The sequence below is a fragment of the Globicephala melas genome, chromosome X, assembly GCF_963455315.2.
Source record: "Globicephala melas chromosome X, mGloMel1.2, whole genome shotgun sequence".
Taxonomy (NCBI): Eukaryota; Metazoa; Chordata; class Mammalia; order Artiodactyla; family Delphinidae; genus Globicephala; species Globicephala melas.
This window is the reverse complement of record NC_083335.1, coordinates 30,447,091-30,462,229: the sequence shown is the minus strand read 5'-3', so window position 1 is coordinate 30,462,229 and position 15,139 is coordinate 30,447,091. Positions and strand designations below refer to the sequence as shown.

Genomic DNA, 15,139 nt, shown 5'->3' with positions numbered 1-15,139 from the left:
TCATCTATGTTATAACTCTGTCAATCTCTTTTTAAAGTCACATTTTGTTTGTTTAGTAGACACAGACTCATATATTTATGGTATTTAACCAATGACTTATGTGGTGAAAGCTCCTTTTTCAGTCTCTTGATCCATCCATCTGCCTTCAAATACTAATATCATTTAAAAATCATATTATATTCTCTCTCTCTCTCTCTCTCTCTCTCTCTCTCACACACACACACACACACGCGCGCTCTTATGCACACAGACACTTTTAAATTCACTAATATCTGGCCTAAAATATTTGAGAATCAAACAATCAAGAATAATAGGCTAACTATTATTCAACATAGTTTTGGAAGTTTTAGCCACAGCAATCAGAGAAGAAAAAGAAATAAAAGGAATCCAAATCAGAAAAGAAGAAGTAAAACTGTCACCGTTTGCAGATGACATGATACTATACATAGAGAATTCTAAAGATGCTACCAGAAAACTTCTAGGGCTAATCAATGAATTTGGTAGAGTAACAGGACACAAAATTAATGCACAGAAATCTCTTGCATTCCTATACACTAATGATAAAAAATCTGAAAGAGAAATTAAGGAAACACTCCCATTTACCATTGCAATTAAAGAATAAAATACCTAGGAATAAACCTACCTAAGGAGACAAAAGACCTGTATGCAGAAAACTATAAGACACTGATGAAAGAAATTAAAGATACAAACAGATGGAGAGATATACCATGTTCTTGGATGGGAAGAATCAACATTGTGAAAATGACTAGCTGTACTACCCAAAGCAATCTATAGATTCAATGCAATCCCTATCAAACTACCACTGGCATTTTTCACAGAACTAGAACAAAAAATTGCACAGTTTGTATGGAAACATAAAAGACCCCAAATAGCCAAAACAATCTTGAGAAAGAAAAACGGAGCTGGAGTAATCAGGCTCCTGGACTTCAGACTATACTACAAAGCTACAGTAATCAAAACAATATGGTACTGGCACAAAAACAGAAATATAGATCAATGGAACAGGGTAGAAAGCCCAGAGATAAACCCACACACATATGGTCACCTTATCTTTGATAAAGGAGGCAAGAATATACAATGGAGAAAAGACAGCCTCTTCAATAAGTGGTGTTGGGAAAACTGGACAGCTACATGTAAAAGAATGAAATTAGAACACTCCCTAACACCATACACAAAAATAAACTCAAAATAGATTAAAGACCTAAATGTAAGGCCAGACACTATAAAACTCTTAGAGGAAAACCTAGGCAGAGCACTCTATGACATAAATCACAGCAAGATCCTTTTTGACCCACCTCCTAGAGAAATGGAAATAAAAATAAACAAATGGGACTTAATGAAACTTAAAAGCTTTTGCATAGCAAAGGAAACCATAAAAAAGATGAAAGGACAACCCTCAGAATGGGAGAAAATATTTGCAAATGAAGCAACTGGCAAAGAATTAATCTCCAAAATATACAAGCAGCTCATGCAGCTCAATATCAAAAAAACAAACAACCCAATCCAAAAATGAGCAGAGGACCTAAATAGACATTTCTCCAAAGAAGATATACAGATTGCCAACAAACACATGAAAGAATGCTCAACATCACTAATCATTAGAGAAATGCAAATCAAAACTACAGTGAGGTATCACCTCACACCAGTCAGAATGGCCATCATCAAAAAATCTAGAAACAATAAATGCTGGAGAGGGTGTGGAGAAAAGGGAACCCTCTTGCACTGTTGATGGGAATGTAAATTGATACAGCCACTATGGAAAACAATATGGAGGTGCCTCAAAAAGCTAAAAATAGAACTAACATACAATCCAGCAATTCCACTTCTGGGTATTTATCCAAAGAAAACAAAAATACTAATTTGAAAAGACATATGCATTCCTATGTTTACTGCAGCATTATTTACAATAGCCAAGATATGGACGCAACCCAAGTACCCATTAATAGAGGGATGGATAAAGAAGATGTGATGTACGTACATACAGTGGAATATTACTCAGCCATAAAGAAGAGTGAAATCTTGCCATCTGTGGCAACATGGATGGACCTGGAGGGTATTATGCTAAGAGAAATAAGCCAGATAGAGAAAAACAAATACCGTATGACTTCACTTATATGTGGAATCTAAAAAGCAGAACAAACGAACAAACAAAACAAAACAGAAACAGACTCAGAGATACAGAGAACAAACTGGTAGTTGCCAGAATGGAGGAGGCATGGGGGAATGAGTGAAATAGGTGAAGGGGAATAAAAGGTACAAACTTCCAGCTATAAAATAAATGTCACAGGAATGTAATGTACACATACAGAATATAGTCAATAATATTATAACAACTTGTATAGTGGTTGATGGTAAGTGGACTTATTGTGATGATCATCTCATATAAAAGTATCAAATCAACATGTACACGTGAAACTAATATAATATTGTATGTTAATTATAACTCAGTTTTTAAAAGATGAATTAGGCCCTACGATCTGCCTTTGAGCTTCTGAAAGGAACCCTGAAGACCAGATGTGCAAGCCTCTTTTTTTTTTAATATTTATTTATTTATTTTAGCTGCGCTGGGTCTTAGTTGAGGCACGCGGGATCTTTTAGTTCTGGCATACAGGATCTTTTAGTTGCTGCATGCAGCCTTCTTAGTTGCGGCATGTAAACTCCTAGCTGTGGCATACATGCAGGATCCAGTTCCCCTACCAGGGATCAAACCGGGTCCCCTGCGTTGGGAGCGCAGAGTCCTACCCACTGGACCACCAGGGAAGTCCCTGCAAGCCTCTTTATATAGATAGGAAAACTACCAACTTTGGGTTACTTTGTGAATGATCCTATATGGCTTAAATTGATGGTGTGATAGATCAGAAAGAAATGCAGTTTGAATAGAGCTTTGAGTCTGAGGCTCCTTTCTTAGAGCAAAATGTTAGCCTCTGAAAAGGACTTTTAGATTTTGCGTAACACGAAAGTAGCTTAGTTACATCAAGATGGCTATCATAGCAGTATTCATTAAAATGGAGTTCTACTTTGTTGAGCTTGTTAAACAGGAATCTCAACCAGCATCCAAATAGGGCAAGTTTTATCTGTTGGAAACTACCGAGGCACTGAGACACAGTGCCATTACCTGGGCACCCTGTGGCTTTGAAACTGTGACCACTGTACTTCCATTAAAGTGACATTTCTTGACCACAAACTCTTACTGAATTCTGACATCAGTGTTAGTAAATAAAGTAAAGCTTCTATGTAAGCTTTTTTGAAAAGAAAAAAACAGGAAAGTGTAAATAGCATATGCCTAGGATTCTTACTATTTTGACTTATTCTAAATTCTAACACTTGAAAAATAAACTAAAATAGAATACTAAGTTAAGTAATTGAGACAAATATATCCATACTCAAAAATTTAGCTTGCACAGTCCCTTCATACAGACATTCTAAGTCTGTAAATTTAAGTTTTAAAGCAGGTGGAAGCTCTTCAGTGGCGACTTAACAGACGCCATAAAATGTAGAAAACTGAAGTACTGTATTAGTGTATCTAGAAATTTTGTGTAAAGAATTCCAGAAACCATACCAAACCTTGGGCCAATTACTGAAAGCCAGAAATCTCACTGTGGATCCTCTCGTAAATGTGTGTGGCGGTACACTTCACAGTCCACACAACACGAACATGTTGAAATCAGTATTTTTGTGCTGACCCAAACCTGACCCAATACAAAATCTCTCATACCAGAAATTTAATATTTCCGATAGCCAGATTACTCTCTCATTTCTTTTTCACCTTTCTGTGCCTTTCATATGTTCTTCCAGATGGTTAATCATTAATTAATATTTAATGAGCCTTTTTCCCAGTGCCAATTCCTTCTCTGCTAGTGTAGCCTTTAGGCAGTATATGAACTCCCCTCTTCTGCCCATTCAAGAAGCGCCAGCACTCACTATAGGTTAATTTCTCTAAGGAAATTCATAATAGCAGATGAAGTGAGGGTTCCTTGACAAGATCATTCGATTTTCAGGCCACTCTTTTTTTTTGGCCGCGCCCTGAGGCATGCGGGATCTTAGTTCCCTGACCAGGAATGGAACACATACCTCCTGCATTGGAAGTCTTAACCACTGGACTGCCAGGGAAGTCCCAGGCCACTCTTAATTTAGCAATTTTCGTAGTGAATATAAAATGAGAAGTAAGTGAACCAATTTTTAATTCTTAAAAAACTTTCCAAGCACACATTTCCTGAACAAAATGGTTGTGACTGAAACAGGAAAGGGCTTAGCCTTTCTCTTCTACAGCTGTGCCACAAGCTCTTGACCTGACCCTGGAGAATCCGTCAAACTCTGGTCCTTGGAGCTGATTTTGGACCTGGAGTGAGCCAAAGGATTGGAATGCACAATAAGGAGGGGAAACCTCCACGTGTATTAATGAAAGAGGTCAATTATGACACAGAGGCCAAGAAGAAGAAAGGGTCCTCTGGGAACCAGGAGCATGTCTCCAAGTTTTCTCTGGTGAAAGGAGACTGATGAAAATTGACATCCATTTCCAGTCAAACGAGTGGGAACCACGTTATTTCCACCTTCCCTTCCCACCTCCACCTCTCATTCCTTTCCGCATGGACAAACAGACCAGACAGGTGATTTGGGTCAACAATTTACTTGGGCACGAAGCCAAAAACATGAGAGCCTCGTCCTGTCCATATATCTGCTCCCTAGACCTCGCTGGAAAGGGAAGATTGCTGAGGTTTTCCCTCTGCGTTGTTCCGCACGCAGGCTGATTGGAGCAGAAGAAACTAAGTACTAGTATTACTAGTCCCTTCCCATGCCGAGATTCTCTTTACGATTCTGTGTTGAAACTGTACTCTCCAGAGACTTAAATAGGGGCTTGGTGACGTTCAAACTCTCGCTCCAACATTCTCATCTCTTCGTTTATTCCATACGATTTTTTAGAACGTGGTCCCCGAGCCAGGCTCTGAGGACTTCTAATCTCTTCATAGCCAGGGAGGGGAAGTAACAAGAGCGGAGGACCAATCTCCGCTCCCAGCCGCAGAGTTAGTCCCCATCCCTCCAGGGCGCCCATCCCGGTGCCTATTCTCCCAACTCCCCACCCAGTTGATGTGACAGGCTCGTGGCCCAATCCCCTTCCTGGTTCCCAGCTGACTGCTAGCACCACCGGAGCCAATGGCGGCGGCCGAGGGGCGGAGGGGGCTGGCAGGAGGGGAGGGAGCGCTGGCTTTAGAACCACAGCCGCAAAAATTCCGAGCGGCAGAAGTTGTCTGAGTGTGTCGGTTGGAGGCTGTCTGGCCAGATCCGGTACTCTGCGACTTTATGTAAGTGCTCTGCAGGCGCGGGAGGGCACTAGGGGAGCGGGATCCCTGGGCGTGGGCATAAGTGGGTCCAGGAGAGAGCATCTCCGGGAACCTCGGCAGGAACGTGCCTGGCACGGGAGGCGGGGGACTGAGAGGGAGGCTGCAGAAATTTCTGTCCTAGACCTTGGGCGCCAAAGCGGTCGTTCGCATCAAGAACGGGTGGGAGTGACCGAGTGTTCCCCACGACCACCGCCCGCCGCAAACACGTTTTCTGCTTTTCACTGGAGAGATGGTGCTTTCTCACTAGTTGCTCTTAACTTGTTGCCAAACTTGGGCTGGAGTCCTTGACGCCAGCCCTTGCCCTTCTCCCCTTCCGTGGCGGCGGCCCCGAAGTGGAAACCAAGCGCCTAACTTCCCTCTGTCGTCCTTCTTCAGCTACTGCCACCCTCCTCCCCCGCTCCTCCGCCGGCTCCGGACTCAGGAAATCCCGGAGCCGGTCGCCGGCGACGCCTCCAGCCCCCGCTCGCCCTCCTCGGGTGACCTCACGGGCTCACCCCGGCCCCCGGGCTCCACGGGGTGCGGTGGCCCAGGGAAGGAACGAGGCTCCGGTTGCCTGCCTGCCGCCTGCTTCCCTTACCATTAGCGAGCGAATCGCTATCGCACCGCGTCTCCCTATGAGTAAGCACTTTTTTCCTTTCTGTAGCAGGACATCTCCGGGCCATTAGGGCAGTACCTTTCCGTTCTCCTCTCCTCAGATCCCGAGCCGCCCGTCTGCTCCCTTCTCAGCTCCTTTGGCTCTGCAGCCTCGAGCGCGTGGTCGGGGCAGCGGCCGCCCGGCACCTCCCGGGGCTCCTCTGGAGGCAGAGCCGAAGGGGCGGGGGGCGAGGGCAACATCCCCTCCTCCCACAGAGCTGCACTTGCCGGTGTTTACATTTCCCGACTCGCAGTACTTAGCGGTCTAATGAGAGGCCGGGGGACGCCGACCACCCCCGCCCGGGCTTCTCGCCAGTCCCAGAGTTGCCGCCGCCGCCGCTGCTACTTGCTCTAATGTGCTGGCGGCTCCGACGGCCAGGCTCCAGGGCAGAAGATCCCAACCTGGGAGGTGGAGTGGGCTTAATGCTTTCTGACGTTTCCTGTACGCGACGCAAATTCTTGCTCCACACCCTATCTGCACAACATGCCGGGTGGTACTCAAGGTTGAGTTTAGAACTAACTGGGTTGGAGAGCCTCGCCGTTTAGGATCAGATAGACGGGATGCTCGGGGTGCCCGACCTGTTACCAGGGATGGGGGGTGGGGAAGAGAGCCTGGCTGACTGCACAGTAGGTAGAAAACCTAGGTGAAATTAAAAACTACTGAGACGTAAGCGCACACTCCACTTTACAGGATGTCACAGTGTATTTGGGAGCTGAAACTTGATCCTGAAGATCCAATTTACAGTGAATTCCAACATAGTGGCCGAAGCCCCACATATGTCAATTGGCATCACGTGCCCCAAGTCTCTGATGCCCCTAGGGTAATGGTCACATGACTTCTTTTGACTTTAAAACTGGAATGTAATGGCTGAAGTTCATTTTCCCAAAACTACCGTGACAAAAAAGGGGAGGGGGCGGTGTGAACTAGCCTCTACTCAAGGGAGTTCTACTTGGATTTGGATGAGGGGAACAGAAAGGGAAATTGGATGCTCAGATTTTATCCAAAATAAAAAACGGAAGCTGTTTTTAAAATAAGTGCTTGAAATATGTTTGTGCTGGGATATATATCTCCCCTGTGGCCCTTCAATCTAGTTATGGCTTTTCTAAATTTTAAAAATATCTTACTAATTATTTTCTAGAAAAATCGTCCATTTATTCATGCCCTATTTCATTCCTAAATGATAGATTTGAAGCCATATCCCATAAGATAGTGTTTTTTAAAAAATTAGGCTTTGTCCATGTCCCTGAGTCTGGCCTATATTCCAGTTGAACTGTTCTCTATATTAGGCATCTGCTTGAAGGTGGTGGATAATCTCTTGGCTAAAATTAACCATCAGTTATTGTGGTTTGGAATTAATTGGATCAGAAATCAGGCAGGGAAACAGTGGACACTAAATTTAAGAAATCGAGCTAGTTGGATTTTTACCTGTCAGTACTTTAGTAGAATAATGAGAGGCCACAGAAACAACTCCCATAATGACCAATACCCACCCAAGTAGCCCAAGTTAAGGTTGCTGTTGGAAAAACATGGCAGTTTTTGCTATTCAGATTATATATTGCAGAGTGTAGAAATGGGCAGAGGAATCTCTGAGGTTGAGAGTTTAAAAGCTTTACTTATTTACAAAAATGGATCCAGTTGATACGTATTCAGTCTGAAAACAACTAGGGCAGCTAAAAATGAAACTGGGAATATATAAGAGATTTTGGCCTTGTATGCTTCAGCCAAAAATCCTTGTCTCCTTACTGCAGCAACCTCTGAATGACTTGAGCACTACATTTTCATGCTGTGCATGGGTTTCTGAGCCTAAAAACTAGAACAACTTTAAAGCACATAGTTCTGACCACAAGGCTAGCCTTGCGGCACAGATTAGCTGGAAGTGGACTCAAACTGCACCTGAGTTAATTGGAGTTAACTACACTGGGAGATAGACCCCCCTAGTGGAAGAGAGGTGATAATATAATTTTAGATGGAACTCCTAACAAATATTTAACCTTAAAAAAAGAAGAGCACAACTATCCAACTAGGTTAAAGTGGTAGGGAGATAAGTTCTTTTTAAAATAGTATTAACTCATGTCAAAACAGGATCCTCTCTAGGCTCTCCAACCAGTCTTTCATTGTCTCGGTGTGTCCACTCATTTACAACTACTGACTTCATTTTTTAGTCATATGATCTAATGAACCCAGGCTTTCATTAAAATTAGAGGATTATGAGTCTAATTCTTAGTTTCTACAATTAGATCTAGAAAGTTATCAGACTCTTTACCTGGGGTGGGAGAGCCAAATAAATTATGCTCTGCCTTGATTTAACACAGACAATCAACACTGAGGTCCAAGGTCTCTAGTCTAGTCTGATGCCATCATTTAGAATCAATTGCTAAAAATGTCTAGGCTCAATGCATTTTGGGTAGAAGGATTAATTATAACTAGTGAGTAATATTTGGGTTGAGATTAAGTCTCTTCTACCAATGGTTACAAGCACATTAGACTTGACTGTGACTGTTTATACTGGCAGAATGTCAATATCCAGGGCACTATTAGGAACCCCATGAAATTTTGCTCCTAGGCAAACAGCGTGACTGTTACAGAAAAGAAGGGGGTAGTAACTTGGTAGTGGTGCCTGAGCACTAAGGAGATTCTGTATGGTGAAACTGATGACAAAAGGAAGAAAATTCACTTGCCATTTTTCCATATTCTGTTTTAAGCATTTCTACTTGCCTTTCCAAGAAATTTACTGACATAATATTCTTAGCACATAAGATAAATTCATGAATTTGCTATTGCTATAATCTAGGTGGAATGAATATGCCAAACTGTTTGTTTTTGCTGTTTAGTACAGATTCCAAAAGTAGCTGGTATAAAATTGAAAATGAACATCTATCAATACATGAAAACTTGGGTAACTGTTTTTGGAATCATTTTGTACTTGCTCATGCTCTTTTGGTGAAAAGTAATCCAGGGGGGGAAAGTTTAATCTGTGAAAATAATAAAACTCAGTTTAGAAGAAAACAGCTAGATCATGTTTTGAGTCTGTAATTATTCTAGAGAGTGACACACCATATGATGTATGTTCATTGTGTTGGAGGTTTCAAAAGTTTTTTGGATACATTATAGTGTTGGAAGGTCTTTTAGATACCAGTGGTCACGACTAGCTGTTTTTAGTGATGAGAGCTTTGGTTAAAATTATGGCCTAGAAATATAAAAAACTGTCTGATCATGAAATGTCAGTCTCAGGAGAAGATCTGATAATACTTGGGCCAATGGTAGTTATGGAGGTGAGACAGTTTCCAAAAATTCAATATGCTTAATAACATTGAATTTGCTCTATTCTTAGCACTTGAAAGATAAATATTGGTGAGTATAAACTGTTTTAGGGATGAAAAAGCATTGCTGTTAAATGAAAATTACAATGCTAAGGGGGACGTATGTTGGACTTGCTTCAGAAGAACTAGATTCTAGACATGGCTCTGCCACTGACTCATAGTTTGACCTTGAGAAAGTCACTTAAGATTATTATATTGATAATTAACATTGAGTACATACGTGTGCCAGACACCATGCATTTTCTCAATTATAAAATGAGGGCATGGCTCAAGGATTTTGGTTTGCTGGGATTTTTTTTTCTTTTATAAGATATATCTTTTATATAGATATAGTCTGGCTTATTTCAGTTATATTTATCAGTTGATTTTTTTCCCAATTTTAATGCAATTATATTGAACCAAGCTAAATACCTTGTAGGCAAATTGGTGACTCTCCGGTCACCAGTGGCTTATTCCGTGACTAATGTTATTTCTTTAAAATATAGAGGTACCATTTATATCATTCCTTATCAAGGATTTTTGGCACATTAAACTTACTGATTTTATATTATGACAAAGCTTAATTTCTCTTAACGGTCTAGAAATTTGTTTGATGATAAGGAGGTAGTGTTGTTTATTGGAAAAGGCATTGAGTGTGGACTCCAGGATCTTTTAGGCTACTACAGTTTGCACAGACAGGCCATCTTCAGTAAATCATGGAAGTTCTCTGTTTTCATATCTGGATTTTACTTTATTTGTAAGCCATCTGTTTTCAATCTGTGTATTTCACAGGCATGCTGAAAGGATAAATGAGCTATGTAAGTCTTGGTTCTTCAGCAGACAGGTGCTATATAAATTCAAAGTACTGTAGTAGTATATCATAGAAACACTAAAGCTTTAATAAGAGTTTACAGAAATGGTAGAATTCTCATCACTTAAGCCTTGCCACATTTTTACTTGTCTGTAAATGTTCTCCAGCCATCCACTTTTACAAGCTAAGAAGAAATAAAGCCAGACATAATGTAATGAAAAATAAGAGAAATGGTTGATAACAAGAGAATAAAAACCTATATGTGTAATACTTTCTTATAATTTTTTTCCCTCAAATATTGTGCCAAATAGCCTGTAAAAGCCATTAATGTGGTGGTGTTTTTTTTTTTTAACCTTTCCCAAGTAACTACTGAGCAGTATTTTGGCGTTCATTGGTAATGGTTACAAAATACTTTGGCTTATCATACTTCATTCTTAGTTTTGTGATTGCCCGTAATAGGAGGTTTTGTGTAAAATTACGCATGAAAAATCAAATGTTTCTCCTTATAATTGCACTCTAAATTGCACATGCAGGTATGGAAAAGTGCATAATGGAGGAGATAAACTTATGTTTAAGTGGTGTGCCATCATTAACACAGAAAAGGTGAGAAGTTAATGCAGGTCTTCATTTGAAAAACAAACATGTTGGGCTAGATGGGGTCTTTGTTGCTGTGCGTGGACTTTCTCCAGTTGCTGCGAGCAGGGGTTACTCTTTGTTGCAGTGCAGGCTTCAGTAGTTGTGGCACGCAGGCTCAGTAGTGGTGGCTCACAGGCTGTAGAGTGCAGGCTCAGTAGTTGTGGCACACGGGCTCAGTTGCTCCGTGGCATGTGGGATCTTCCCGGACCAGGGCTCAAACCTGTGTCCCCTGCATTGGCAGGCGGATTCTTAACCACTGCGCCACCAGGGAAGCCCCTTAGGGGTTATTTTCAACCCCCACCCTCAAAACTATTAACTTGGAATTAATTTTCACTGTGTATTGTCATCTTGCCGATTACATGATAGTTCTTTAACTCTGTCATTCTTTGTGTTATTATGCATTTTTATTTTGTTAAAATTATGTTTGCTAACATTTGTTAAAATAGCACTTGTGAAGTGATAGCACTTCATGAAAATGGAATAAGCAGAAAGCCTTGAGTTAAAGGACTTTTGAAATAACCTGATATCCTATGACTAGTTCTGAAGAGAAGTTTCTCTTTGTTAAAAGAAATCATTTTCTTTTATAAAATCTGACCTCTTATTTCTACCATCTCTGTTTTAAAAGATTAAATAGGAAATCATTTTTTTGTAATCTTGTAACCCATATATTGAAAATACAACTCTGATTCTCTTAAGCTGTTTTAAATTTATATGCATACAGAATACTTGTTTACATAAAAAGTATATATATAAAATTTTTACTTTCTATAAAATAGAATTTGAGAGGGCAGCATAATAGCTTTGAATATTCATATTATTGCATTCTACATTATATGCTCTAATTACATAGTGTTGCTCTCAGATTGACATTCTGCTATTGACACTGAATAATACATTTTCCTTTATAGACGAATGTAATTTTTAAGCTTTTTTTCCTGTATTTCTTTACTTGCCTGCATATTCCCATTTTTGCCATTTCTTATTGTTGTTTTTGACATCTTGGTGCTTGTATATCAGGTGGGGGAGAATTACCATTTAAGATTGTTTTCTCAGAGGTGAAAATGATGAGACATGATTCCTAGGGTATATCCTATTGCTATTATAGTCAATAGGTATATTTAGTTAATCTGCTGGAAAAGTGTCTTAAGTAGTGTGTACTTAGGATATTTTTTAATCAGTTTACTTTGGATTAAAAAAATACAAGACCACTTTAAAAATATGAGAAGACTCCAGCCATCGCCGCCGCCGCCGCCGGGGGGGAGGAGAGCCATGATTCAAAGGAACCAGAACAGTTGAGAAAACTGTTTCTTGGTGGTCTGAGCTTTGAACCTACAGATGATAGCTTAAGAGAACATTTTGAGAAATGGGGCACACTTACGGTTTGTGTGGTGATGAGAGACCCCCAAATAAAACGTTCCAGGGGCTTTGGTGTTGTGACTTACTCTTGTGTTGAAGAGGAGGATGCAGCAACGTGTGCTCGACCACACAAGGTTGATGGCGTGTAGTGGAACCAAAGAGAGCTGTTTCTAGAGAGGATTCCGTAAAGCCTGGTGCCCATCTAACAGTGAAGAAAATTTTTGTTGGTGGTATTAAAGAAGATACAGAAGAATATAATTTGAGAGACTACTTTGAAAAGTATGGCAAGATTGAAACCATAGAGGTTATGGAAGACAGGCAGAGTGGAAAAAAGAGAGGATTTGCTTTTGTAACTTTTGATGATCATGATACAGTTGATAAAATTGTTGTTCAAAAATACCACACTCTTAATGGGCATAAGTGTAAAGTGAAAAAGGCCCTTTCTAAACAAGAAATGCAATCTGCTGGATCACAAAGAGGTCGTGGAGGTGTATCTGGCAACTTTATGGGTCGTGGAGGAAACTTTGGAGGTGGTGGAGGTAACTTGGGCCGTGGTGGAAACTTTGGTGGAAGAGGAGGCTATGGTGGGGGAGGTGGTGGCAGCAGAGGTAGTTATGGAGGAGGTGATGGTGGATATAATGGATTTGGAGGCAACGGTGGTAACTATGGCGGTGGTCCTGGTTACAGTAGTAGAGGAGGCTATGGTGGTGGTGGACCAGGATATGGAAACCAAGGTGGTGGATATGGTGGCGGTGGTGGAGGATATGATGGTTACAATGAAGGAGGAAATTTTGGAGGTAACTATGGTGGTGGTGGGAGCTATAATGATTTTGGAAATTATAGTGGACAACAGCAATCAAATTATGGACCCATGAAGGGGGGCAGTTTTGGTGGAAGAAGCTCGGGAAGTCCCTATGGTGGTGGTTATGGATCTGGTGGTGGAAGTGGTGGATGGTAGCAGAAGGTTCTAAAAACTCAGAAGAAAAGGGCTACAGTTCTTAGCAGGGGAGAGAGTGAGGAGTTGTCAGGAAAGCTGCAGGTTACTTTGAGACAGTCGTCCCAAATGCATTAGAGGAACCGTAAAAATCTGCCACAGAAGGAACGATGATCCATAGTCAGAAAAGTTACTGCAGCTTAAACAGGAAACCCTTCTTGTTCAGGACTGTCATAGCCACAGTTTGCAAAAAGTGCAGCTATTGATTAATGCAATGTAGTGTCAATTACATGTACATTCCTGAGGTCTTTTATCTGTTGTAGCTTTGTCTTTTTCTTTTTATTACATCAGGTATATTGCCCTGTAAATTGTGGTAGTGGTACCAGGAATAAAAAATTAAGGAACTTTAAACTTTTCAAAAAAAATATATGAGAAGAAAACAAAAGGGTTTATAAAGAAGAAAAATAAAAATTACTCATAATTGTACCACCTGTTCATATTTTTCATCTGTTTCCTGTGTAGAACATTAGATATTTTAAAAATTGGGATCATACTGTATATACTGTCTGTATCCAATTCTTTTAACTTGTATTATAAATATGTTTTCATGTAATCAGATATTTTTGAAAATATTTAAAATTACTGCATGATATTCTATATAATGGATATTTCATAATTTATTTCGCTAATTCCAGGTTGTTGGAAGTTTTTGTTCTTTCCATATCTTATAGATAATGCTTCAGCGAACACCCTGGGGCAAAAACCATTTCATGACTCTGATTATTTCTTTGAGATAAATATCTCTTTGAGATAAAGAGAAATTGCAAAGATTTTTGTTTTAAAGATGAATTCCTTTGACAATCTCTGAAATTTAAACATTGGTGTAAGCAAAAAGAGCCTTGATTTCAAACAGCGGCTCTCAAAAAAAAAAAGCCATTCTTTATATAGTGTTTCGTATGGAGCTGGTTTAGGTAAAGTATATGTCTTGGAAATATTTTGGTTTCCTCTGATCTAGTTAGCAGGTGCAAAGGAGGATGAAGTAGAATCCTGTGGGGTGTACAATCATAGGAAGTTCTATTTTTTGAAACAGAACTGTTAATTGGGGAAGGGAGACAGGTTTGTATTTAATTAGCCTTTAGATTTCAGATTGCTGTAAAACTCAGTTCAAGTACAGAAAGCTTACTTGTGACCATAAACTTTCAGTATCATGAAGAGACTTTTAATCCTGAAGTTGGTTAAATGGCTGTATATATATAAAGATATATATTTATATATTCTTTTTCAGCTTCTTTGCCATTATAGGTTATTACAAGATATTGAGTGTAGTTCCCTGTGCTATACAGTAGGTCCTTGTTGGTTATCTATTTTATATATAGAGTGTATATATGTTAATCCCAAGCTTCTAATTTAACCCCCCCCCTTCCCCTTTGGTAACCATAAGTTTGTTTTCTATATCTGTGGAGTTACCATATTAGCCAGCAATCCCACTCCTGGGCATATAGCCGGAAAAGACGAAAACCCTAATTTGAAAAGATACATGTACCCCAATGTTCATAGCAGCTCTATATACAATAGCCAAGGCATGGAAGCTACCTAAATGTCCATCGACAGATGAATGGATAAAGAAGATGTGGTACATATACACAAGGGAATATTACTCAGCCATAAAAAGGAATGAAATAATGCCATTTGCAGCAATATGGATGGACCTAGAGGTTATCATACTGAGTGAAGTAAGTCAGACAAAGACAAATATCATATATCACTTATATGTGCAATCTAAAAAAATGATACGAATGAATTTATTTACAAAACAGAAGTAGACTCACAGACATAGAAATGGCTGTGTTTGTTGATAGGCTTCTTTATCTCAGGCTGTCAGCCTCTTGAAGTACAGCCACTCCTCAGAGATACTTCAGTTGGTTCCAGACTATCGCAATAGAGTCACATCAATTTTTTTGGCTTCCCAGTGCATATAAAAGTTATGTTTACACTATACTGTAGTCTATTAAGTGTGTGATAGCATTACAGCTAAAAAAATGTACATAATTTTAAATACTTTATTGTTTAAAAAATGCCAATTTTCATCTGAGGCTTCAGTGTGTCCTA

At 40.0% G+C, this 15,139-nt stretch overlaps 2 protein-coding genes across 5 annotated transcripts in view; both read left to right on the top strand.

Annotated features, from left to right (window-relative positions):
- Window positions 1–15,139, top strand: part of PLS3 (plastin 3) — a 224,623-nt gene that overhangs the window by 129,814 nt on the left and 79,670 nt on the right. For 2 of the 4 annotated variants that reach the window (XM_030835717.2, XM_060292751.1), the window contains exon 1: window positions 5,206–5,321. The exons of 1 other annotated variant lie outside the window; for it this stretch is intronic. The gene's annotated coding sequence lies outside the window, so the exon portion shown is untranslated. Of the gene's footprint in view, window positions 1–5,205; window positions 5,322–5,721; window positions 5,979–15,139 lie in introns of those variants that run through there. One more of the 4 variants, XM_060292755.2, reaches the window with a different exon arrangement.
- On the top strand, window positions 1,972–13,413 carry LOC115841653 (heterogeneous nuclear ribonucleoprotein A3-like). Its single transcript, XM_070044657.1, is given in 6 exon segments — window positions 1,972–1,991; window positions 5,736–5,881; window positions 6,056–6,223; window positions 11,967–11,995; window positions 11,997–12,237; window positions 12,240–13,413. Coding segments are annotated over 6 exon segments (1,419 nt in total). The 3' UTR covers window positions 13,055–13,413.